This window comes from Podarcis liolepis (genome assembly GCF_965112155.1).
Source record: "Podarcis liolepis genome assembly, chromosome: 7".
NCBI lineage: Eukaryota > Metazoa > Chordata > Lepidosauria > Squamata > Lacertidae > Podarcis > Podarcis liolepis.
Window position 1 is genome coordinate 82849915 of NC_139561.1, and position 27344 is coordinate 82877258.

At 46.6% G+C, this 27344-nt stretch overlaps 1 protein-coding gene and 1 long non-coding RNA gene across 10 annotated transcripts in view; one reads left to right on the plus strand and one right to left on the minus strand.

The window, feature by feature from the left end:
- POU2F2 (POU class 2 homeobox 2) overlaps positions 1 to 27344 on the plus strand; it is a 109482-nt gene that overhangs the window by 20800 nt on the left and 61338 nt on the right. The window contains exons 1-3 of one of the 9 annotated variants that reach the window (XM_083515492.1): positions 7075 to 7676; positions 9089 to 9141; positions 17325 to 17433. In XM_083515492.1, the coding sequence (XP_083371618.1) occupies positions 17334 to 17433 (100 nt within the window). In that variant the 5' untranslated portion in view covers positions 7075 to 7676; positions 9089 to 9141; positions 17325 to 17333. Of the gene's footprint in view, positions 1 to 6799; positions 6836 to 7074; positions 7677 to 7768; positions 7834 to 8253; positions 8408 to 8879; positions 8896 to 9088; positions 9142 to 17324; positions 17434 to 27344 lie in introns of those variants that run through there. The other 8 variants (XM_083515493.1, XM_083515489.1, XM_083515491.1 and 5 more) reach the window with 8 other exon arrangements.
- On the minus strand, positions 10073 to 17425 carry LOC310712542. Its single transcript, XR_014528917.1, has 3 exons — positions 17323 to 17425; positions 14062 to 14590; positions 10073 to 13752 (listed from the first exon to the last, which is right to left on the minus strand). It is a non-coding gene; the product is annotated as an uncharacterized lncRNA (long non-coding RNA).

Consider the following 27344-nt stretch of genomic DNA (forward strand, 5'->3'; position numbering starts at 1 on the left):
AATAACCAGCCACCCACTCACAACACCCCCTTCCCCCTTAAGAAAGAGAGAGACTCTTTCCCCAAGTCTCCCCCAAATGAGACAAACCAGAGGACCACGTCTCTTCTGATGTAGAGGATCACAACCCCTGTCGCTGATGGAAGGCAAAGACAGCCATGCAAAGTCCTCGTTTGCCATAAGAGAGTGAACAGTTCTGTGGCCGAATGTCTAATTTCCGTGCCTAAATTATCCCAGCGTATTATTGGTTGCCAAAGGGGCAAAATCTAGGCATCCCAAAAATTTAGCCATGTTGACCCAGAAGAAGAGTCTGTACTTGAGCAAATTGTGTGTGAGGTTTAGAGTTATCTAGAACTCTTCATCATGCTAAATGATAAACAAATCCAAGGTGTTGGTGGAAAAACTTAATTGTCAGCCAAGTTACTGCCTCCTGCCCTCTTTTCTTTGTTTGCCGTATAGCTTGATTAGAACTTTTGGAAAACCTGGAAAAAAAACTTGTATTGTGTTTTATGACATTTTGGTTGGCTTAATAAATACATACCCAAACACAGATTTTTGGAATCCCAAGACTGTGAGAATGAAAAGGTATGTAAAAAACTTGACAGATAGAAAACCATTGGGGGGGGGGTTAATATTCCAGGACTATTTCCGCTGAGCTGGCTTGCCAAAATACCCCCAATATTTGGCTTACCAAAATACCCCCAACTTTTGATCATACAAGAGTTCAGAAACGCCAGATTTATATACCTGCATCTGTGCTTTGACTACTCCTCCTTTCTCCCCACCCTTCCCAGAACATGGAAACCTCTTGCCTCAGCTCCCCCCTCCCCCAGACCAGCCCTTCCAGTCTCCTGATGCAGTTGGAATGTAACTGGATTCCACTAACCGGATTTCTGAAGCAGATTTTCACAGGTTCAGCAATTCCCGACTGGGGATGGTGGGCTGCGCCGTTCTTCGGTTGCCCTGTCCCTGTTTATTCAGGTCCAGCAGTTCGGCAGCAAGCGAAGAGAGAGAAGGGAGTAGGAAGAGAGTATATGGATGAACCTTCTTTCTTCCCTTAAGGATGCTTGGGGATGATGGGGTCCAAGGATGGGGCAGTTTCTTCTCTCGTCTTGCTTCCTGATGGCCTTAGCACGAGCTGTGTTCTCTCTTCCATGGCCAGACCGTCGGAGAGCGCTCCTAAGCAAGATACCTCTGAATATGTAAATGCAGATTTATAGTCAATTGACAGAGTCTGCATTGGGTCACAGTTCCCAGGAAACTTGCATATGCTTCAACCATTCTTACGGACACATTTGGACAAAGTCTGCACACAGCCACATGATTGTGAGCATGAGTGACACTAAGAGCGCCATTTAGCCTGCCACACAACAACTTGGGAGTGCATGTGAATGTTTCTTTGGATGTATGGAGATCCCGTTTTAAAAGGTGGGCCCTGCTGGATGGGGGATTTACATCTGTGATGAAGCTCAGTGCTATGCTTTTCCCACACCAAGAATTCCTGCAGTGCCTAATGAACGAAGGGAAAAGGTTTTGTGGCACCTCGTAAGGCTTTCCAAGTACTCTGCACCTGGCTCTACCATAAGAAAGCACGCAGAGCTCTGCTGCATCAGAGCACACCCCATCCAGCTCTGCGTCTTGCTTCCAACAATGGCCAAACACTGGAATCTGGATGGAATCTGGAATCTAATGGACCTTTGTCTGATCTAGTAAGGCAGTTTCCACAGCCTTATCCAGCAAGCATCGTTTAAATCTCAAGCACTCTTAAATGTAAATCATGCAACTCAGCCCTGAAGTGCATGAAGTTTTGCTCTGCTTTATTCTTCCCCTTGCTTGGTTCACTAAATCTGGAGACTGACAATTGTCTCTCGTGTGATTTCCTAGATAGCTGGAGACACCTCAAAAGAGCTATTGCTGGTGGTCATGTGAATTTTCACCAGTGCTGAACAGGTTTGGCAGGTTTTCGTATTGTTTCAAAAACCTACCAAACCTGTTTGATCAGCGAGGCAAAAGACGGGAACTGATGCCTCTCCCAAATCATTTTCAGTTATCAAAAATTAGCAGCTATTTGACAGATCCATCTTAAGAAAAATAAAAAAAAGCCAGCAGGGCAGAAACATTATTCCCTATTTGGGAGGGGTTAGAACGCAGCCCCCACCCTCTTTGGCCAGTGGTTTTATACCTTTCCATTGTATGCTTTGCAACATGGATGAATTCCTCTGCTTTTGTATCAGTTCCAGCATGTCTGCATGTCTCAGGAGAAGTACCGTATTTTTTGCTCTATAAGACGCACCAGACCACAAGACGCACCTCGTTTTTGAAGGAGGAAAACAAGAAAAAAAATATTCCGAATCTCAGAAGCCAGAACAACAAGAGGGATCTCTGCGCAGTGAAAGCAGTGATCCCTCTTGCTGTTCTGGCTTCTGGGATAGCTGCGCAGCCTGCATTCGCCCCATAAGACACACACACATTTCCCCTTACGTTTTAGGAGGGAAAAAGTGAGTCTTATAGAGCAAAAAATACAGTACATCTTTCCTTTTACGTGCTGTGATGCTGTTTCTGTCTGGGCATCCTTGGTTGTTTGCCACTGCTTTGGTTCCAGTTTCCTCCGCTCTCTTCTTCGGCCCTGGCATATTTTGCGGCCGGTGGAAACACCAGAGCCCCATCACCAGTCACGTCCTCGAGCCATTATTCGTTCGTTGCCCTTGTGACCTTCACCAGGATGGTTTCGAATTCATATTTATGGGGTCACAAGGTGGGGGTGAGGGGAGGAGGGGCGTGCAGGGCAACACAATGGGATCTAGGGTAAACATGACCCCTCTTCTACATTGCAAGCCATATGGGCATCCAAACCAGTCCAAAGCAGAACATGTACTGCTTCAGCACAAGCCAACAGCACACTGTTAAACTTTATTAAAAATAAAATGTGCTAATATCTTCAAACTGGAGTGTGACTATGCTGTCCTGCACCATGAACGATACACACAATGTACACAATTAATTAAAACAGGCTCCGGGGTGTCTGCAGATGACAATATCCTAAAAGCCAGTACCCATCTCCGTTCTCCAGCTTGCTGTGCAACACCCACTCAACTCTCCCCATCCAGAGCCCTGTAATCTGTAGACAGTAGTTGTGCACTGAACATAGAATTGTGCAGCTGAAAGGGACCATGGCAATCATTTAGTCCAACCCCCTACAGTTCAGGAATCTTTTGCCTAACACAGGGCTCAAACCCACGGCCCTGAGATTAAGAGTCTCATGCCCTACCAACTGAGCTAGGCACTTGAATGTGGTCAAGCTGTCTTTTGGGACCAGTATTTGGGCACATCTGAAATTGAGCCTTCGGGAGGTTCCTTCCAACTCTACAATTCAGCGATTCTATTACTCTAAGTGGCGAAGGCACATCAGGTTGACGAGGGTTTTCGGTTACTTGGGATGCTTGACTTATTGCATATTTGCACCAAATCATCATGTGGCATTTACCCTTCCGAAGGAATACACCACGGAGGCCAGCATGGCTGCACAGAATGGGATGCAGAGTACATGCTAATTGCCTCTCAGAAGTCAGATTATCTGAATTTTAGGATGAGATAAAGCAGGCTTACAAGTAGGCACTTGCAAGGTTACCTGTGGCGAGTTAAAGCTTTGTCTGCAGGTGACCAAGCAATAAAGATTTTGTAAAATGGATGGCAGCGGGTACTTTTTTGTCAACGGGCTACAAACAGCAAGCATAGATAGGTGTGAGAAGATGGACTGGCAAACACTCGAGTGGGAATTATTTACAGATTTTATCCAAAGGCAGAATTGGTTAATGCTGTATTGTTTTTAACACTTGATTGAAAGCCGCCCAGAGTGGCTGGGGAAACTCAGCCAGATGGGCGGGGTATAAATAATAAATTGTTGTTATGATGATGATGATGATGATAAAATCCAGGTGTTGTGGTATCCAGTTGTGCATGGCAATATGTCTGACTATCTATCTCTATCTATCTATCATCTATCTATCTATCTATCTATCTATCTATCTATCTATCTTCTATCTATCTTTGATAAAGGATAAAGATGCAAGTAGCTTAAAAACACGCCATAATCTGAAACCTTCACCTACCACCCCGCCCCAGTTGTATTTCTGAATCTCTTTCTCTTTACTTCCTCATCTGTTTCATTCATGCTCCCTTTGACATGCAAATTCACTTGCAGTCAAGCTCCTCCGGCCCATTTTGTCTGCAAAAAGAGATTTTTCTGGCCTTGATACAGATATATAACCAGAATGGGCAACATCAGATTGTCCCCTCAGTGACTTACTGTGCGGCACATTGATGCATACTTAAAGCTCCAGAATCCTAAGTTTCGTTCAGAAACAAACAAACAAGTTTCTAGACCTCGGGAGGGTAGAGATAAGATTTAGATTTAAAATTGGACAGACATGGTAAAGGATTGGAAATTAGGAAGCACACTTTGCATATTATGATAGATGTATGCCTGTGAAGTGCTATTTTATGAGTTGCACTAACTTTTAGAGTAACAGGTCCAAAAGAAAAATGTGGGAAAAGTACAGGATGGCTGTGATGAAGCAGTGCCAGAGTTGTGGAAGTTTTGTATGGAAGCATTATTAACATCGTGTGCCATTGAAATAAGCACATTATAGCTGTGGCCCTCTCATTTGTGGGGGTCTTCATTACTAAGCAAGTATATGGCAACAGGGCGAAGAGTTGGGAAAGTGGCCTCTTTTTTTCACATGTTCACTTCCCCTGCCCCCTCTTTCCCTGCACAGGGGTCTTTTCCTGTACCTTCTTACCCCACAGCCCATGTATTTCCCCTTGCCCCGTTCCTGTCGATAGGTTAATTGCCCAGGGTCAGGGTTATTGACAGCCTGATTAGTGCCCCTGTCAGCTCTGTACCAGGCTAATCTAGGCGGCCACAGCCCGGAAACACCAGCGCATTGATTTTTTGGGGGATTCCCAGCGACCCCCGCGCTGACACATTGATCCGGCTCCCGGGAGCGAACTCTCTGTCAGCGCTTTGCTGCAGGCCTGCCTTCCTGTCCCAGCCGCACGCACTCTGCGCCAAACTCAGGCTGGGAAGCTATATATATATAAAAGGTGCCAGGTTTTGTCATCGCTATACTTGCTGGGATTAAAAATGCCCAATTTGTGATCCCTTGCTTGAACTGCTAGGCCACAGATGTCTCCCACAAGTGGCAACAGTAGAGGGACCTGACTCCCCACTTCACAGTTTGAGGCAAAGTATTGAAATGCCAACCTCCTTCTGCACTGTGTCTCAGAGTGCCTAACATAGAATCAGAGAATCATAGAGTTGGAAAGGGACCCTGAGGGTCAACTAGTCCAACCCCTGGCACGGTAGGAATCTTGCCCATGTGGGGCTCAAACCCATGACCCTGAGATCTCATGCTCTACTGACTGAGCTATCCCAGGACTAGGACATCCCAGAGTTTCCTTCACCTCTTCCCTAAGCAAAGGCCCAAGAGGTTTTGGTGCCTGAGGCCAAACTCTAAACAGTGCCCCCACAGAAGTAAATAACACGGCCAACAACTGCGTCGTTGACAGTGGAGGCTCCCTGTCCCTGAAAATTCATTTTACTTATTTATCAGATTTATACCCCGCTTTTCCTCCAAGGAGCTCACAGTGGCATACATGGTACTCTTCTACCCCATTTTATCCAGACAGCATCCCTGGGAGGTAAGCTAGGCTGAGAGACTGTGACTGGCTCCAGGTCACCCCCAGTGAGTTTCATGGCCGAGCAGGGATTTGAACCATGGTCTGCCAGGTCCCAGTCCAACACTCTTCGCCCTGGTGGGGTTTCTGCTCTTTCATTCTCCCACCTGCGCTGCATATGCCCTGCTTGCTACAGCTTACACCCTTTCCAACATCTGCCAAGGCCCTCCTTACCTCCTTCCTTCCATCTTGGGGGATGCAAATGCAAAAGAGGATAGGGGTCTTGCACCTTGAACAGTGGTGTGGAAGATGGGAGTCAACACCCTAAGCCCTGCTGTTCCTAGGCCCGTGCATCGAGCGGCCACAGGGGAAGGGGGCTGAAAAAGTGCCATTGTGGCCGACCCTCCGGATCAGCTGTTGGCAAGGCCAGTTCATCTCTTCCACCTAACTACGGGCGTCTGCAGCTCCTTCTAGGGCTGCAGGAAAAGAGTCGAGCTGTCGTGATGCTGGACGTTCTCAGGTAGGCGTAGAACCCCCAAACCCCAAATCTGCAACCCCAGAAAGGCACGGAGAGGAAGCTCATGCTAAGAACTCAGCGAGCAGGAATAAGAAATACAACAAGCGGAGCTCCTTCCCAAAGGGAAACAGCGAGCAGAAGATGCCGGGATCCCCCCCCCGCCTTTTCCGCACACGCTTCCTCTAGCTTTCAAGTGCTTTCGTGCCAGACTGGGGTTCCCCCCCTCTTTCCCCTCCCCAACTGCCCCCTGCCATCACTTACACAAATATTGACGCTAATGGTGTGTAGCGGGATGTAGAACATCCCAGCCTTCTAATTGTTGTGACTGGGGATCGGCAGGCCGATTAAACGCCATTGATTTTCTCATACTAACCGCATTGATTTTTAAATTTCCTATTGATTCCTGCCCTAAATCTCTTTAAGCAAAGACTTCACTCCGCAGATGACATCGGCTGATTAGCAGGAACAACTGTGGGTACGCTGCGTAGCCAGGGGTGGGGGGTGTGAGGGGCAGGGGGGAGTTTTATGTCAATTCTGGAGGGTACGGAGTACCAGGACACCTGGATTCCGGCACTGGGAATGGGGAGTGGCTTCAGTGGGCCATAGCAGGAATGCCACAAGCTACGAGCCAGGACTCTGGAAGAGGTGTGGGGGGTCCTAAGAGGACAGTTGTGGTCGTACACTTTGGGTGTGGCCTTATGAGATGGGTTGGGTGTTTGCAAGTGAGCTCTTGCAAATGCAAGGCCGTTTTTTGGTGGTCCCTGTTTTGACAACAGCGCTTATTCCTCTACAAAGGAATTCTTTGCTATGAGCCCTGTTTTAAAAAATGCTCGGAGGAAAATGTTTCATCTGAATTGACCATCCGTGTGTATTTTCAAAGAAAGATCCATAGCGTTGCATTTCTGCTTATTCTTCTCAAGTACCGATTCCGAAAAATTAATGTGGATCTTTAGCTTCCCCCTGTTTCTCCACAAGGGAGGATAAACACAACTTTGGAAGAGGCCCGTTTGTGGATTGCAGAATTTGTGTGCCTCTCCGCTGTAGTAGCTCACTATGAGTGCGCCTACCTTTCTATGTTCTGTGTAATGAAGGGCACTGGGGAATCTTAGGATCCAGCAAAGTTTTATAGGAGTATCCTGCTTTCTGGCGTCTGCAGGTCTACTATTTTAGGTATGGAGAGTCTGGGTTTTTCTATCCTGGTGCACATATAGTTTGGCAAAGGCTACTGTTGGCATAGGTGCTCAATGGTGCTGGCATCAGAGGTTTGTGGTACTCGCAGATAAAAAAATAGGAAGACCCAGCTGTGGTTGGCATAGATCTAGCCGGGGCCTTTTCTCTGCCTTGCCGTTTTGCAACACTATGATCCTACACCCTTTGCATTTCCATAGGATGGAAGCAACTCCACTCTGAGGCATTTGGGGAAAGGTGCATACTATCTCTCGATATGTGGCCCCCTTGCCAGAAAGGTTGGCCACCTCTGTCTGAGGTATACCTACAAAATTAAGTTGCTTTAGTAACAGGCCCTGTCATGGCCGACCCCACCATTAAGCACTATTGTGTAGGATTGGTTCTGTGGGAGAAGAGTGTGAGGCATCCAGGAATGAAACTGTCAGAGAAGGAGGCCACAAATGCACACCACCTTGGTACCAATTTAAACAGCCATGACTTCCCCTCCCCTCACAAATCCTGGGAACTGTAGCTTGTCACAGGTGCCGAGGGTTGTTAGGAAACACCCTATTCCCCTCACAGAGCTACAATTCCCAGAGCGGTTTAACAATTAATCCCTCTTTAGGAGGAAATCTGGGAATTGTAGTTCTGTGAGGGGAAAGGCTCTCAGCACAAATGACAACTCCCAGAATTCTTTGGGGGAAGCCATTGCTGTTTACAGTAGTGTCTTAGTGGGGTGAAAGTGCGGCCTGAGTTTTATTGAGGCTCAACTCCATGTGAACAGTGCCTGTGTTTAAATCTAGGCCCGATTTAGTCACACTTGAAATGGGGGAGCGGGGGCTGGTTTTCTGAGGCATGAGGTCGGGGGGGGGGGCGTTTCAAAGCTGCTGAGAAACCTTCTACCTCAGGAATGCATCTTCCCTTCTCACAGTCTCTTTCCTGAAGTCACTTCTCCCCACTTCTGGGCAACAACCATGGAAGTAAGCTCAGGAGAGAGAAAAGTTTCTGTAGCGAGATGCTATGGGGAGATATGTGGCAGATTGGGGGCGGGTAAGGATTCAGCTCCCCTCGTCCACATATCGCTTTGCTCTAGAAAATGGCTGCACCCCTGCTTTATACATGACCACTGTTCAAACCATTTTTGTCTTGAGTCATTTGAGCCTGGTGGAGAGTGGTCTGAGTTAAAAAAAAAAAAAAGCACCAAGGAAAATCCCCAAACCATAACACAGAGCTAAGGTGAGGCAGACTAGGAAGAGACCACATAGTCTCGTAAGACGCAGGCTCTGTTTTGCGGGGGAAAGAAGGTGGTACCTTTAATGTTTTGCCTAGCTTAAAAACAGATTATATATTTGTTCCCAGATGGTTAAAGGTTGCTGGAGAGAACCACTGTTTTCTCTGGTTATGGAGATTCGCTATTCCTGTGCTATTAGCATATCCGATCAAACAGGTTGTGCAGGTTTTTGGAAAACCTTTCAAAGTCTGTTTGACTGGAGATGACAGTGAGGCAAAATAAATGTGAGTGTGTGTGTCCGACTGAGGTAAAGATACTTTTTAATAACGCTTTTAAAAACGTCTGCTTCCAGTTGGGCCCTACTGAGCATTCAATGAAATCTCATTTCTTTGTGTGCAAGTTGTGCAGTATTTGTGCATACATTGCTGTTCCTTTGACATGTGCCCGTGAGAGTGGTGTTGTCATCCCAGGCCTTTTCTGACACTCTGTTCTCTCCTCAGGTTCTGGACTGGACTGGAGTGAATGTACTACAGCTGCCACTTCTGCCTGAAAGGTCAGTAGTTCTGCAAAGTTTGTTTCTGGGGCGTGTGAGCAGGGGGGGGGGAGGCTATTGACTCCCCACCCGTAAAGAAAAACCAACGAGAAAAAGTCACTAAAAACCACGTTTGGAACTCTCTCATTGTATTAGTGACAGATGCAGCGGCAGAAGTACGTGTTACATGCACAGGCCTTTATCAAAAGATGGCTGCTTTTCTTGGGCAAAAGCAGCACTGGGGAGGGAGTGGTTTCGAGCAGAGAAGCAGCTGAGTGTGCCTTGTGTGCCGAATCCTTTCTCGGCTGCTACTTCTCCACTCCAAATTGCTCCGCTCCAAGCCAGCCCTGTGCACCTCCGGTGCCCAAAACGTGCATGCTCTCTGCAGGGGCTGAGGGTGTGTGTGTGATTTGGAGCCACAGGCAGGGAAGGGATTAAGCACACCCCTGCCACTTCTCTGCTCAAAAATTGCCATCCAAAAGTTGGCTTTTCCCTAGGCGAAACAGTTAGTTGTCAGACTCTTGTTACCCACGTATGCATGCAGTGTGAAGCTACGCTGTAAATATCACTAATGCAGGGTAGAATACGGAAGGAAAAGCACGTATGGCCAACGTAGGCTTTTCTTCAAGGTATGCACCAATTTAAGCGTAAGCTGGTTCCAGGGTCTTTCTTTCTCCCTTGGGAACTGTACTGTGAGGGGAACTAGGAAATTCCAAGGAAGAACTGCCAACCCCATCACCATATCACAATTCCCAGCATTCTGTGGGAGTAGCCATAACAAAGGGACTTTTTCGAAACCAAAATTTGTAGTGTAGATACACCGGACATTTTATGTATGGAAATATCACTGGAGTGTGAATGAAGGAGGCCATCCTACTGAAATAAATACAGAGGCACGTGCTCCAACTTTCTGAGGCTAACCCTGACCCCAAACGCCTAACTGGATGATCAGCCACTTGGGGGTCTTGATTCAGTGTAGAACTACACGAGTATGGCCCTTTAACCCTTTCTCCTTGCACTTCTACCCAGATTCAAATTGCATTCCTGCCCCTGCCCCTACCCCTATCCCAAGAGTAGCTATTAGCCATGTAGGAGGTATAATATAGGTACTTCCCCCCCCCCCTGCAGCTAATAGCAGTAGGTGTGTGCATGAGGTTTTCATTGGTGAAATCAGCACCTGGCATGCAGAGGGTTAATTCCCTTTCCGCTGTTCTGCAGCCCCAACTGACTTTTCCCACAGCTGCTACTTACCTGGAAAGGAAAAAGGTGCTGAGAGATGCATTAATGCCACTCCAATATCATGTCTAGTTGGGGTCTAAACTATTAGCAAGATAAGCAGACAGAGGTATTTTGCTTTTAGGATAGGGATAGCTTCAGCACCCAGATTTCTAAATTTTCTGAGGGAAATTAATGCTTTGATTTTAGGGCACACAGCTAGGAAACCAAAATAACCAAAATATGTATGGGTGGGCAAGCCTTGACTTAAGTGCCTTGTGGGTAGACTCTGTCCTTGCTGCTCACCGACTGTTCGTGTGACCCTTAGAGGAATCCCACTGTCTCTTTTTTGATTCCATCTCACTTTCTGGGCAAGCTGATGGGCAGGGATGGTTCATGGGCATCACTGTGAGTTCTGGCTGAAGATGGGGACATGCTTAGTGACATCTGGCAGTCTTGCCTGCATTCTTCCAAGGGATCTTAACCTGTGTCCTGTGTCAGGAGCAGAGCATATTGTAGGTGGCAGGACCGTTATATTATTTTAAGCACATACAATGAAGTCTGGAGAAGTCTTGGCTATTTGATTGGCCAGGCATGTGAAATTTTGATGCTGTCGGTATCTATCCATGGGTGCCTTGGCTGGCACTGGAGAAGTTGCTATGTCTGTAAAATGGGAATTATAATACTTAACCTTGCAGGGTTATGAACTCGGGAAGATGAAAGAGCTAAAGGGGTAGGGTCCAAATATATGCATGCAGGAGATGGACCCCACACACAGGTAGTGTTTTACTTGCTGTTTTTGCTGACAATGGGAGAAGCCTCTTTTAAAAAAGTGAACGGTGGCTTGATATTTCACTGGTGAGAGCTGCTGCAGTGCTGGCATTTCCCCTCTTCCTGAACATACCTGCCCCTTCTTTGCTTGCTGGCCAGAAACTGTAAGGAACATAAGTGCCAAATACATCATCATACAAAAAAAAAATACTGCTATGTTTGATTCTGTGACATGGGATTTTATTCATACATTTTCACTATTGCCTGCTGCTAATAGTTCAAGTTAGAGGAGCAGGGAGCAAGAACAGATCTTTGTACAATCAGGCCAAATGTCTACATTTTCTACAAAGTGGCAAGGAAAATGGATTTGGCCTCTGTTTTCTTCTAATCCAGGGCTGGAGGGACTAGGTGAAACATACCTATGAATGTGATTCTGGTGTGCATGTTGTCTTTTCTTCTTAACAAGGCCCACTGAATCCACAATACTGTACTTTGAAATAAGTGACAGTCTCCGATTACTTATTTTTCAGGGTGGGTTGAAATTGGCTTTATTGTTTCGTTGAACATTTTTTTAATGTGTAAAGCATCAAACTGTACAATTTCTGATCATGTTAAAAGGCACAGGTTACTGCAGTGGAATTTCGGTGGAAAAATTCAGGATGACACCTTTCCCCAAAAGTCATAAAGGATCACTCTAAAAAAACCAAGCTGATCTCATTGTCCATGTGTGTGATAAAGCAAAGTTGAACATGGAGCCCCGGCCCCCTATTGATGAAAGCTTACCCCAAATATTTTCTCTTTCATGTCTTACATGAGAAAACTCCTCTGTATATTTACTAGTTTCCCACTACAGCAATCTTTTTGCAAATATCACATCCACTTTCCTACCTTCCCTTTTTTAGGAACTGGGGAATGAGGGTAAAACGCTTTGCAGGTATCTCCCTATCCCCTAAAAGAAGATAGAGTGGAAGACAGCCAAATAATGATGCCCCCCCCCCCCATTCATTGACGATATCCCAGCGAGAGTTCCGCAGCAACAAAGAAATCCCATCTTCCATTCTTTTTGTTCCTTTTATTTCCTCTTTTAATTGTATGTTACTTTCTGTAGGAGGAGAACTATTTCTGATTAAATCTCAATCTCTCTTTCTCTCTTTAAATTATCACCTCCTCCAAACCTCTTTCTAGATTTCCCCACTATTGCCTCCAAATTAGCAAATTGCATTTTAAAAAGATAAAATGAACCAACCAAATCTTAATAAGATTTGGAATGAAAAACTGGAAAAGAGTGTTCATTCCAGATTTCTTGGTAATTTTTCAGAGGGTCCATTAATTGCTCTATTAGATCACTTATTGAATTTTTCTTCCAAATCTTTGTTTCTTTGGTATTGAGCTTGTAAGCCACGGCATCATAGTCCTTTAGATCCTTCCATTTCTTTGAAGGTAGGCCCAGGTTGTAGTGAGGATGCTAGGTTGTACAGGAGGAAAGGCTGAAATTGCACATCTTTTTACAATAAACATTTAAATGGTAAACAAATATGATACGGTAGGGGTAGAAAGAGATTTCTTGTTTCCCAGTTTTTAATTCTAAATGAAGACAGGAAGTATCTTAATACATGCAAAAGACATACCGTATCTAACTCTAGAACTGCAAAGTAACATCTTGTACATTGCAGGATAGCAATAATGTTTTCTAAATAATATTTAATAGAGAATGGCTTCTCTCTCTCTCTCTCTCTCTCTCTCTCTCGCTCTCTCTCTCTCATTTCAATTAACCTTTTGTACACGTAATCTGCATGGTTGAAGTGACCAAAGAGTGTGTATGCATGTTTAGTGATGATTCTTATCCATCTAAGTTGTTGGTGCTACTTGCTCTGGATTAATCAGCTCACAGAAAAAGGATATACAAGTTTAACCAATCCAGCAAGAAGTATCCATACATAATGCAGGTTCATCTTCTGGATCAGGATCTCTTTACACTGCAAAATTGCTACATGAGCAGATCTTTTGTTTGGATGCCAGCACCCAGCTATACATACAGTTCCAGATATTGGATTGGGAATCATGCATGCAGTGCCCAGCGCTTCATTGCTGATTGGATCCGCATTAGCACTGTGTGGTGTGGATAGGATATTCCTTCCCATCCATCTTGTGTGATGCAGATGGAAACGCAGAATGCCCACCCCTTACTTGGAGTCTGCACGTAGCTATTACCTGCATGCTAATTAATTGCGTGCCATTATATTTGAAGTTTGAATGCACAAATAACAATGTAAAAGCTGGATTATTTAAGAAAAAGCAAACAGGTGTATGCACACATCTATATGATCTGTCTACAGAGAGAAATTAAGGCCAACATCCATAGAACGGCACAACTGGATCCTCTTACCCAAGGAAGTTTGGCATGCTAGAAAGAAGTCATTTTTGAAACTAAATAGTTTGTAATATGACACGGAGGAGAAAATTTGGCTGTTTCAAGAAATAAATACTGTAGTCCAGAATCCAAGCAGGGACCCACCCACAAGCCATTGAGCTCAACTCTTCGGATGCTGGCTTATAGGGATAAAACCTTCCTCTGTTTACTCATTATTCCATACACTTTTCTGTTCCACGTCTCCTTGTTTAAACATCTTACTCCATGCATCAGTTCTGTTGTAGAAAGGTGGAAACAATGGAAACAATAAATAAACAAAACAATAAATTCTTTTGCCAGCAATTAAATTTGAGATTAGCGATGTATTTAGGATGAATATTTTTTATTTCCAATCCACCCAATTGGTTTAGAGTAGTTACAATATAAAAATAAATCACATTGAAACAATCCTTCTAATGCCCAGTATAGTAGATACTGGTGCAGAAAGGGTGGAGACTGGAAATGGCATATCCATGCTGCACATTTTAAAAGAGCAGTGTGTTTCTTTTAGTTTGTTTGGGATGAAATAGAAGAGGGGGCAATACCTCATTGGACCAGCAGTTATAAGGGCATTTTCGCAGGTGCTGCTAAGAACTCCCTTTCATCTACAAAGCAATACTTTTAAGCATTGTTAAATGCAGATTAGAACGTGGAAAGGAGTAATTTTCAAGGTAGCCTGTTCAGGATTTACATTTGGTGGGCAATTCCAGTGCAGGCTGAAGCAGCTCTCCTGGAAACGAACCAAGTCCTCCTGTTAGGTGACTGCCTTGTTTCTTTGGATGGGTGGATTTGTGATTAACTCAGCTCCTCTTTCCTACGGTGGTTTATTATTAGCATCTACAGACCTTCCTTTTCCCTTTGAAGGCTAAAATGGGGTGCACATGTACCCTCTTCCCAGCTTCACTCCAGAAAGAGAATTTCTTCAGGTGAGATCAAACACTATCCAAAAACAGCCATCATCCCCAGTTTGGCTTTTGTTATTATTTTGGAAAATGTCTACTATAATAGTCTTGGTTGGTTGGTTCGTTTGTGTGTGTGTGTATGTGTGTATGTGTACATTCCATCTTCTGTGACCTAGAGACAGGGAGAAAAGGAGAGAGAGAGAGAGAGAACATATTAACACCCCCACTTTAAGGCTAGCGGCAGTTAATTTCTGACCTCAGCACTGTGGTACTGAATCAAATAATTGCACTCTTTCTATCCCACCAACTCTTATTTTTTCCTCTTCTTTCTCTCTCTCCCCCCTCTCTCTCCTTCCCTCTCTGCCCCATGCATATTCATCTATTTGCCCCTCCATCAATCTGATATCTATCTATATTACACCATATATACCCCTCTCCTCTCTCCTTCTGCCTCTCACTAATATATTTCCATCCCATTCTCTGTCCATCGCTTTCTCCGTCTCTCTCTCCCCCTCCCTTTCATATATTGTCTGTCTGTCTATCTTCCACTCCGCGCTCTCTCCCCACACATTTCTATCTTTGCATCCATCCTCTATCTACTTTCTCTCCATGTTTCCAGGGCTGTTGGAATAAAAAAAAAGGGGGGGGGGGAATCAAATGATACATGAAAAGAGAGTTCAATGGGACACAGATAATGGTATCTGCTGTTGATCTCCTTTTGGACCACTTGTTTGAAATGCAGTTGAACAGGACTTGCAAGATCATAATAGAGTAATAAGGGATATGTGCATGGAGGTGGGGAGAAGAATCCAACTGCACCCAGAGAGTAAATGGGAAAAAAGAAATATCCTGCGATATTGGGGGAGGACTCAAGTTTTGGGGTTTGGCTGGCTCTAGCTGTGACTCATAGCTCATCCACACAACAGTTTCTCCAAGGGCTGATTTGATGCAGAAGCACCAAACTGGAAGTATGGCGGATGGGGTTCAGTGAGGGTTAGTAGTAGCAGGAGAAAGAGGTACCAACTAGCCTGTAGCATCCCTCCACTCCAGAGGGTTGAAGTCACTTCGGAAAAGCGGTCCTCTAGTTAGACAGGTCTGGCAGGGCTTTCCCCCCAGCCTTGTTGCAAAATCCTACCAAACCCCTTTGGAGCATGGCAGCAGGGTGGGTGCAGGAGAAATTTGTGTGTCGATGACAGGCAACGAAGCCTTTAGCGATCCATGTTGGTGAACTCCCTTTTGAAACTATTGTCTGTCTCAAATCTTGCCACCCTGCCAGTTCCGAGGAAGCAGCGCTGGCTGGGGTTGAAACTTACAGCTTACACAGACCTGACACTGTTGGGGGAAGGCAGTTGGGGGAAAATAAGGAAACCAACATCGCCTAGAGAAGCAACATCTGAATGCATGTGCATTTTTTTAAAAAATGTGCCAATTCCTTCAATGGGTGATAAGGCCTGGGTGGGGAGAGAAGCACGGTGTGATCCTGAGCCAGGAACCAAAGTGATCACAGAAGAGGTCGCTTTCTCACACACGTCCCTCCCCAAAGCCTTATAGAGAGAGACTAGGGGATGAACAGACAGGTGCCTCTGCTTTCCCCCTTGAAGGAAAGTAAAAGAAAGTGAGTCTCCTGGAGAGAAGTCAAAGAGTTATTACAGAAACTCTCTTGGCCTCATTATATATCCCATGGGCTGTTTTTTGGGGGTGGGGAAGGTCACCCCTTTATTATTACAGTGCCTAGTAGTAATTATCTGTGTAAATCTCTCTTCTTCTAATAATAAACCTGGAAGGGGCTGTGAGCGCTGAGTGCCTGGTTTGGGGCCACACACACACACACACACACACACACATTAATTTAAGTAAGGGGATGGAGGAGCCTTATGAAGCTGATTAAGGGGTTTATTTTTAGCCCTGGAAAAAGAGGGATAGTGGAAGTGTCAGGTGTAGGGTGTGTGTTAATTTTTTTTTTTTTAGAAAGAAGGCAAGCGAAGGAAGATTATTTGCTTGAGGGGGGGTGTCAATAATTCATCCATACTCTCTTTCCCCTCCCCCCCTTTCAACACCCACACTAAGCTTGTACCTAAGGAATAATTGCTTTTGTCTGGGTGGACTGTATTTGTGCAAAGAGTGAAGAAGGAAGGGGGGGGGAGATGTTGGTAGCGGAGCCCCCCGCGGGGGGGATTGCGAGGGACGGCAAGTCGCTGGCTCGGATGTCATTTGTCAAAGCGGGGTGGTTGGAAGGAGAGAGGGGAGGTAGAAGCAAGGGGGGGGGAGATAACGGGGAAGACAATAAAGTGGGAATCGTAGGCTGTGTGTGTGTGTGTGTGATGGAAAAGGGGGGCGAGGTGAAGTGGGGGGGAGAGAAAGATTCGGACGGAGCTCAGGGACCCCCGTTGATCTAGTGAAAAGGGGCAACACACACACACAGGCACTGTCGGGGGGCACGCAGTGTTTTACACACACACACACACACACACACACACACACACTTGCACGCACTAGCACCCCCTTTTCCTTTTCTGCAAAAGCCTTAAAACGATGCACACTGTCCGGCTGTAGTGCCCAAACCTCACACGTCCTTGCAGCACGGACAAACACACACGCACTTGCCCGTGCACACACCCATGCACGCACGTGTGTAAGTGCAGAAAGCGGAGCAGTGTGTGTCGAAGGGGGGGAGAGAGAGAGAGAGAGAGAGAGAGAAGAGAGAGATTTCCACTCCCCCCCCCCACCCTGAGTTGATTGTCATCCTCGGTCGATCGTCACCTGTCCAGCGTGTGTGTGTATGTGTCCCCCCCCCCCCCACTTCGCCCGCCCGCCACCCCTTTCTCTCCACTCACCCACCCACCCTTTTATATATATATATTTATATTTTTTTCCCTCCGTGGGGTTATGCGGAGTGTCACTCACAGGTCCCCGACATGTTCATCCCACTGCCGGTCCCCTTGGTCTTCCAAAGATCCGCCGGCCCGGAGAACGGATGGCGCCTCAAGTCGCCGCTCGCCCTGCGCTCTGCAAACGGTAAGAAGAAGGGGGTGTAGGGGGCGGCAAGAGAAAGAAAGCAGCCGGCAAGTCAGCAAGGAACATAATGGGGAAAAGGAAGGGAAAGGGGGAAAGAAAAAGACGAGAGAGAGAGAGAATGAGAGAGATGCCACCAACTCTTGCAGGCGAGAAGAGAGAGAGAGAGAAAGAGGGGGAAAGGAGGGGAGAAAAAGGGGAAAGAGGGAGAGGAAGAAAGCGGAGATGGGCGAGCGGGGTTTTTATTCATGCGGTATTGATCCGGAGTGTCACTGCTCCGTATCGAACCTCCGGCGCCGGCATCCTGCGGTCGATAGACGGAGGGGGTGGGGGTCGGTGGGGGTGGGTGGTAAGCAGGGAAAAGAAGCCAAAGGCAGCCGCCGAAACCAACAGCACGCAGATGCCGGTGGAAGAAGACTGGGCAAAAAAGAGAAAAAAGAAAGGGGGAGGAAAAAAAAGAAAAGAGAGATCCCCACACTTTCACTTTTGCTGGGTGGGGGGAACCGGTGAAGCCTTTGCTCCCACCCCAATCATCAAGTTATTTTTATAATATTGCTATTATTTCCCTATGAGGTTCTTCCTCTGTTCGGTATATGGGAAACACCAAGTAAGGTTTAGGGCTAGGCAGGTGGTGGGCTGGTGGGGGAGGATTTTTCTAGCCCAGAGAGAATTAGGGGGTGGGGGTGGGCAGAAAGCACCTGTGAGATCCAGTCTGGGAAGGTGCCCCCAAATAACCCCACCTGCCTCTTCTCCAATGCCAGCCAGTTCTGTCAAATTGTTCACAGCCTCCCATAAGTACCCCTTTTCATCAATTGTCCCCCAATAATATCCTGTTTGAGTTTCAGGTGCAACCCTGGTAAATGGTTACTCTAGTGCAATCATGCCAAACACCCCACCAATATTTTCTGGTTTTATGCTTCAGATCCTCCCTCCAAATCTTCCCCACATCTAGTCAAATGCTTCTAACAATAAGCTCCTGTTGAAGTTTGACTAGTTCCCCCCACCCCATGTCTGCTTATGCCCACCCTCCTCCACCCACCAATTCTGCAAGTTAAATTCTGGAATTGTGAATAGTTCAGATTCTCTGTCTTCCTTGAGATGGGATGCTTCAGATGGGAAATGAAACAGGACCGTTGCCTTGTGTTTAAGGGGGATTTATGTCCCCCTTAACACCCCACAGCATTTGGGGTCTGCTTGTGGCTCACTGCCCCCTCTTCCGATTTTAGACATTTCCTCTGTACTCTAGTTACTGTTTGTTGTCAGCGTAAGATGTATAGTTCCTCTGCCCCCCCTGTGTCAAGCTATTTCATTCTGCTATGCTCCCCCCCCCATCTACACACCTCACTATTATGTCTGGGCGCATCTTAAAAATAGACTTTTGGATTGCACCTCTCGACCATTAGACTATGGACGGTGAACTCAAATGATAAGTGGGGATGTGTTCCTTTGAAGTGGTGGGCCTTCAGAACAGGGGAGAGGGGGGGTTCATGGGGGTCTAGTAGTTAGAGAAGGGAGGTAGGGGAGGGCTGTCTCCAGAGCTGGGGCTCCCGAGGTCTATGAAGGGCTTTTCTAGGTGACCTTGGGGGAAAATTCTCTTCTGCCTCCTAAAATTATGAGGCAGTGGATTATATGGAATGTGCTGGGTAAGAATCTGGGTAAGAACTGGGACGGCAGTGATATTTTTGGGGTGGGATGTGGATGCTTATTAATGAACAAATTAGCAATAACCGCTGACTGGTAGATCTCCTTCTTCCCCTTCCCCTCCCGCTCCCCACCTCATGGGAGAGAACCCAGGCGTCCTGATGACTGATTTCCCCTACTCTAACCAACTATACTCTGGGAGAGCTTCCTTTCCTTGGTAGACCTGACAGCTGGAGATTTAGGAGTATCAGGGATAGGGAAGGGTCAGGGCATGAAGAGAAATGTGGGCATTGGTGCATCAGTGGGTAGGGAGAGAAGCAACCCCTGAGAAAGGGTAAAGGCAAGAACGGGGCGACCCAAAGGGAGGGGGGAACGACAGGAGGCAGTTTTATAATCTGTTTCTGACACATTCTATGGCTGACGGGTGGGTGGTGGGGGTTCAGAGAAGTGGCTTTGCAGAGCTGGCCCTGCATGCACACCCCTCCCCCCCTGCTCTGCTGCAGCCAGCGCGGTGTGGAAATTGTATTGGTGTCAAGCCCAGTCCGTGCTAATGAACCCGGAGATCTGGGAAGCGAAGCTTGTTCAGAGGCAGAAATCGATTTTCCAGCCTGTAGTAACTGCCCCCACCTCCACCCTCTCATGCTCCTTCCTTCCCTCTCTTTCTTTCTCTCTCTCTCTCTCTCTCTCTCTGGTCAGAGAAGTCAGTGTGTTTGGTGTGTGTCCATCCTTCCATCCTTGGCGCCTTCCACATCTAGGTCTGGATGTGGGGTGTCGTGGGATGGCACAAAGCCAGCCAAAGTTCTTTTCGTGGTGGGTGTGGAACCTGGATGGCTGTGCACGAGGGGAAAATGCGCATTGTGGACCATGTTACATTTGTGTTGTGCACTGGCAAAATAACCATAAAGTAAAACTCCATGGGGCAGCCATCAAGGTTTTAGGTACTAAGATCAATTCAGGGGAACTTAACGTTATTGGGAATCAGTTTTCCTTTTCTTTTCTGGGCATGATAATATGTACTTGGTCAGCTGAGTGGGAGGCAGAGGCCCAGATGGTTGGACAAGCATCCTGTTGCTGTAGGATAGTTACACCATGCCCTCCTGCATGCAATGTGTGAATGTGTTTTTTTGCAGGAGTGTTTGCCACTGGTATCTCTACACAAGGTTGTGCCTCCTTAGTGTCTTGTGGTCTGTTTACAGTGACACGTACATCCAGTTCATGTTTTTGCCTGTGATTTAGGCTGTGATCTAGGCTGCTTTTGCATTTTTAGCATTACCTAGCTCCATAAGTCAAATAAAAGAACCCATGGTAGATAGAACATGCATTTCAAATTGTGATGTCTCTATTCAAAAACATAATACATTTTGAAAAAGATTTTTTTTAAGGTTTAGGAACATGCCTTTTTAGTGTGTTGCTTCTAGTTTTTAATGTTGTCTTTGGAAACTTTAAAGATCCATGTAGGTAATACCTTCATTTCACCAGTTTTGGTGATGGCATAAGGTTGCAAGCTTTTGAGCTGGTCAGAGCTGTTCTTCAGACAGTAGGCACCCGTCTTTGTAATATTAAGTGCCAGAAAGATGAGAAAGAATTTGGCAGTGATGAAGGTTGCTATGATTTTATTTAAACTCCCCAGATGTATTGGGTGATATCCAGTGTTTGTCATACACAGAGTAGACCCGGTGAAATCAGTGGACTTAAGTATATTAGAAGAGTCTTTCTGGATCAGACCAAAGACCCAAATAAACCATTATCCTTTTCACACGGTAGCCAGCCAGATAACTATGGGAAGCCCGCAAGCCCAACAGCACTTTTTCCAAATATTCTCCCCAGCAATTGGTATTCAGAGGCATACCACTTCGGATTCTGGTTGTAGTACACAGCCACCATGACTAGTAGCCATTGATAGCCTTATTCTCCATGAATGCATCTAATCTTTTTTAAAAGCCATGCAAGTTGGCTGTTACAGTAGGAAACTCCATCTTTGAACCATGTGAATAAATGTGGATAAATATTTCCTTTTGTCTGTCCTGAATGCCAAGTCCAATCATTTCAATCATTTCTGCTTTGACTATGACTTGGATATCACCCAGCGCAGGATGGCAGAATTCGGAAAGGCACTGTAACTCAATAGGCAAGCCACCCCCAAGCTGACCCTGAGCCTCCACAGTGTATTTCGGATTCCGTTTCAGACTTGAGCATCCATTCCTATTGATGGCTTTTGGGATTTGATTCAAACCCATGGAGAACTTCAGCTTTGAATCTTTCATTTGGCTAAACTTTGATTTGGGCTACATTGCTTTGGTCGCTGGGAGCTCGTTTAGTTTGCTTTGTGGGCTGATTAAAATCAAAGCAGGCACCTGTCAAAAAATCTGAGCACAAGTTATATACTGAATTCCCATATACCCAGTTGACACTGGCAAGTAATACATTTGCTAATAGCAAACTAGGCCCTCAATGAGTGTGGATTTCAAGGACAAAGTTTCTGAAAGGAAGGAAAAATTCCATGAATGTGCATTATTTTGGACTGAAATTTATTATTTTATAATATAGCACATCATAAAGTGATATGCAATCTCTACTTTACTGCCTAAGTACTTTAGAGGTTGCTCTTATTTCCATTTCATATATTGAGAACCTAAGCACCAAAGCGGATGGACAATAGCTTGTTTAGGATGTGCCGGTAGCAGTCGATGCATGTAGCCATTTTCATTGTAAGGAGTGCATTATGAAACCACCAAACATTTGACTTTTTTTGACATGGTGAGAGGCCTTTTATGAATGCTCTGATATGTATCCGTTCAAACCAGATATATAGCTATTTGTTTGACCAGAAGCTGGTCAGCTGAGTAGACCAGGCATAGGCAAACTCCGGCCCTCCAGATGTTTGGGACTACAGTTTCCATCATCCCTGACCACTGGTCCTGTTAGCTAGGGATGATGGGAATTGTAGTCCCAAACATCTGGAGGGCCGGAGTTTGCCTATGCCTGGAGTAGACCATTCACATCACAGGAATTTCATGGCATCTTCCTCATGGTGATTTTTACATGCCATTTTTCCCAAGAAGTCTGTGGTTGAGGTGAGTGCAAAACTCAGGTCTGCCATACCCACAGTTTGGTTCTTGTGGACATTGTATGTTTGCAAGTGCTTTATTTTTAACCATGCACAACTGATGGTAATAGCTCATGGTACATGCCTTTATGTGTGTATGAATGACTGCCGCCAAATAACTGGGTTAAAAGAGAAAGGATAGGCAAACAGATGGAGGAGACACTAACGTTCGTACTCAGGGGGTGCAACTGCTTAAACTTGTCAAAAAAGGCATGGCTGTATACGATACCTAAATCTCCTACTTCCTCCGCGTGGGCAGATCTTTCCCTCTAGGCTCGGTAGCTGTGCTTAGAAGCCCTTGCAAATGGTCCTCTCTTAGAAGTGGGATATTTGGTGAGATGGGACAGTCAAACTGATGTGGTATGGTGGGGATTCTGCGTGGGGTTATGTATGCAGGCAAGTGATGGCTATGGCACTGGGCTTGATAGTGTCTTCGCTCTCCTATGGTATCCGGGGCTGAATCGCCATGTCATTTCCAACACCTCTCGATCCAGTTGTGCTCAGATCCTGGGCGGAGCGGTTTCTTCTTATGGCACGGGCAGACAGGGATGTGCCCCTTGCTGGGTTGTGCCCTAGCTGATCCCAGACAATATGGACTCATAAGGAGCCTGGGCAAGGGGGATGGGAGATGATTAGTGCATGTGGGGGTATTTCTATACAGTGGCTGCAGGAGGGCCGGCTTGTCTTTGCAAAGCTCCGGTCCTCTTCCCCCCTCCCCCCGCCTCCCTTTGCTGCCTCCTCCCCTCCTTTCTCCTCTCCTCGCCTCTGCTTTTTCCCTTAAATAATAATCATAAAAAGGTCAGCGGCAGGAGAGCTGCACACCCTGATTGGCCGAGCTCTGGGCCCTTTGTTCCAGCCGAGCCTCCGGGCACAGCCACGCGCCAGGGTCAGCAGGATTGGGGGGGGGAGGAGGACAGGCCTCCCAAGGGACTGGCCATTGGTGATGGGAGGGGGGGTCAGTGCTGAGGCTCATGTGTGTGTGTGTCTGTGTATGAAGGGGGGGGGGAGATGAGGGCAGGGTGAAAAACCTTCTCTTGCAGAGACAGCTTTTCCACCCTCCCCGACCCCTTAGCCTCTGCCTGCTTCTTTTCCTCTCTTCCTCTTGCTGTCTCTGTCCACCTTCCTCCATCCATATCTCTTTTTGTCTTTTCCTCCTGGAGAAGATCTCTGCGTGAGGTGGGTGCACCTTGAAGTCGCCCACACATATATGTGTCGACCTGGTATCACTAAAAATTGTGTTGGCTTTGGGATGTAAGCCAGTGTTGCAGAGGGTGCACCTGTTTTCCCCACTTCTACAATCCCCATGTACACCTTACACAGTTTTCACTACGTATTGGTAATATCCTGCCCTCCTGGCCTGTGTAAAGTGCCCTACTCATCTCTAACACCTCCACACTATGTTTCCCATTTCATCTGCCTTCCTTATTGTACAAGCCTTTCCACTCTCCTTGTCCCCAGATCTTTCCCTTGTTCTTTTTTGCCCGAACGTGCAACCCTGCCAGCTGCATCAGTTTCTCATCTCTTGAGTTCTTTCCTCTTCATTCCAAATATTTTGGCTTTCATGCTTTTCTCTCCCCTTACCCTGGAATTGTTTCAGCTTGTTTCCCCTCACTCCCGTGCTGCTACAAATAAAGGTTTCTGGGGTGACACCTATTTCAGGACAGATGCAGCACCACAGAAAACACCCACACCTAGCCCCAAAGTGTGCCAGGTTGTTGACATTTTGCGTGGAAGCTGCCAAGTTGACCGAGCAAGCGAGAGACGACAATGCAGTGGCTGCAAGTTGCTTCAGGGTGATGGCTCACCCAGGAAATCACCAGGAGCAGATATTTGCCTGCACCAATACTTTCTCCTACTTTGAATCTTCCCTACTACCTTGTGCCTTGCTGACAGCACACCTTTCCCAGAGTCAGGAACCCTCTCTGATCTCCGCATCTGCTTGCATTTCCCATCCTGCTACTTCTTCCAATTTTCTGCAGTCCTCCTTTCTGTTCAGCCTGGTGGGTCTCCTTCACCAGTTCTTGCAATTTTCACGTGCCGAAACTCTCCCTGTAGCCCCCTTTTTCTGTTCTTTTTCTCTCTTCAGCCCTGTCACAGACTGGACACAGGGGATGTTAATTCTGATAGCTAAGGTAAAATGGCTGCTGTACAACAGTGGGCATGAGAGCTGTCACTAGGCTGGTGTGTGTACTAGTGGCAGTGAGAGCAGCATATGGATAAGCACATTGAGCAGCTACTGGGTTAGCCAGCATGAGACTGATACCCATACCCTGGTTTTAGACAAACTCGTGGTTGGTTGGTTTTTCAACCAGCGTATTCTGCAACATGTCGTTGATGCAATAACAGTGCATTAGTGGTGGATTTACAAAGGACCATCCACACATTGTTCCTCTTTATTGAGTGTTCTGTGATACTTCCTCAATGCTGCTGCATTGCTACTACCTGAAGGGGCTATAGTGCACAAAAGTGGGACAACCCCCACCCCAAACCTTAGAAAATTTGTGCTATTAAAAAGTTACAGGATTTCAGTGGTATATTACAGCAGGACATGCACTGATTGGAAACGAAGCAGTAAGGCCATCACAAAACTCTTGCAGGTGCAAACAGTATTGAAATCATGTGTAACTGCCCTGATACCATCATGTGCCCGAATGGTGTCCTGAGGGGCCTTTTGTCTCTTAGGTTCACTCCCCTCCCTGAAATGTATTATAGGGGATAAAAATAGTGGCCCGTCTTATAAGTGTGTTTTGAGGAAAAGTTGCAAAACTGTACCCAAATGCAGTGCTTTCCTTTTCCCCATAGCAGTGAATGGCTGCTTGTATAGTCTATCCTATAGAACTTGATGCACATGTGTCTTAATGGTGGGATTCATGTAGATGCATATTGTTTGAATCATTTACAAATTGCTCACATGTGAGATGAGTTTTGTGAACTTCCATGAAGCTCATAGCATGCTGTGGGGGTGACTTGAGGACAGTGAGTCCTCTGTGCATACATCCAATAGATTTTTTAAAACAAGAAAGGATCTAACTATGCTCCAGACTAGAGCAAAGGTGGGCAGACATTAGTTCAGGATCTTCTGGTAGATCTTTTGGTGATTTGCAGTATATTAGCAAGAGTTTCTGACTCCCAGTTGTTTTAAGAATAGCAATAACTAAAAAGCTTCCCACCTCCTTACCCTAATTACATTGCTGAAACAAAAACCAAGAGGTGGGTGGGTGTGACCAGCAGTGGGTTTTCATGTGAGTGGACTTATCAGATTGGTTCAGGTACTGACTGCAAATTCCTGGACTGAGCATATGCTCAGAGACACCCTGCTCCTCAGTTCTTACTGTATGTCTGCCTACCTGAGCTTCAGTTTTACGCCAGGCTCTAGTTGGTGAACTTCAGGTAAAAAGCAAGCAAGCAAGTCTGAGGTCTGCCTACTCCAGCTCTGGAGGAAATGGAAGGAATATGTGACTGCATGACTACAGATTGCATGGGATTCTGTGAGTACAAAAACACATACAATCCTTTGTATAGATCAGTGTTTCCCAAACGTTTTTGGGCAACGGCACACCTGTTTACTGAAAAAAAATCTCGCGGCACACCACCATTAAAGCCCCGGCCCGTGACGTCAGCGCGCAGCGTCACGCCGGGAGGGACGCACAAAAGTGAAAGTTTTTTCCCTCCCCCTTGCTGGGGAACCTCCAAGCTTTGGGGGTGGGAGGAGGCAGCAGAGCGAGGGACTGAGGGACGGCGGCAACTGAGGCGGCGGCGGCTGAGGCAGAGCTGGGAAGGGGGTTTCCAGGGGACACGGCAGCTCCTCGAAAGGCTTCTCTCAGCTGCGCTCAATCCGCCTCGGAGAGGATTTCCCCTCCGGTCCCATGCGTTCGTTTGGGGCATCGCTCCGGCTGCTCCCTCTCCCGCCGCGCAGGAGCGATGCCTCTCTCTGGCTCTCCCTCCGCGCAGGCTGAGGGAGGGAGGGAGGGGCGCGTGTGACCCGTCTCTGCTGGGAGACCAAACCCAGCGAGGCAGAGTCGCGCGGAGGCGCCCAGGCAGCGCTGCCGGCTGCGAGGAGGAGCGCCAGGCAGCAGCAGGAGGCGCGGCCTCTCCTTGTCGCCGCCGCCCCGCCTCTCGCCACCCAACTCGCCCGCCTCCCTCCAGGCATCTCGCGGCACACCAGGCAACGTCTCGCGGCACACTAGTGTTCCGCGGAACACCGGTTGGGAAACACTGGTATAGATTCTTGCAGAACACGTGTGGCATGTGTGGGATATCTCCTTGAGCATTGTGGAAGGGTGGCTGTGCACTGTAGGCTGAGTCTCTTGGGTTGAGTATGTGCACGAATGGCTATTGGACAGCCGGTTGCCGATGCCACTTGCTGCTGGAAAACCATATCGAATGTACAAGGTGCTCTGGTGGAACAGTTGCAGAACAACTGTTGGATTATTGCATGGCTACATGTGCTGGTCTTCATGGTAGAGTTGGTCATGTGTGTGTGAGTCGTTGTGGGGTGACTGTGCATTCAAGTTTTTGGAAATACACGGTTTTTATTTAATGTGCCTCCAGATTACATTATTGATGTGGCTAGCGAGTGTTTGCATTCTCACAGTGTTGGAACCTTTTTTTTTTGTTCCAAACCATCCTCCACAAACTTATCCAATCCTGTTATGTCAGAGTGAAGTCCTTTGTGTATGAACAGCAGAACATTTTAGCAGCCTTGAGATGATGAAGTTCAAGATATGCTGTGCCTGTGAGTGCCAGCATATGCAGAAACATGTAGGCTTTAATTGAAGTGGGCAACTGAAGGAATAGTTGTTGCACAGATGGAACCAGCCAGAACAGAAGAAGGCAGATGGATTTTCTCGGAAATCCGTGGTTTGCAACTCAAAGGGAGAAATTTGCAACACAATTCCTGCTGTGGGTTTGCACATCACCACCGAGAGTAGGACCAAGTATGGACTGCTTAGTAGAATAGAATTCCCGCAGCAAATAGTTAAAGGGTTTTCTGTTTTGATTTCAAGTCAGGGACAGTATGGTCCAGTAGATAACATTGTGATTGTTTATTTACTAGGAAGTCATTATGACAGGTGGCATGTGTGTTTGTGTGGAGAGAGGACTTGCATATTGCAAGGACTCATGGGGGGATAGTAGTGCTTCTCTTTGTAATGTGTACACACCATGG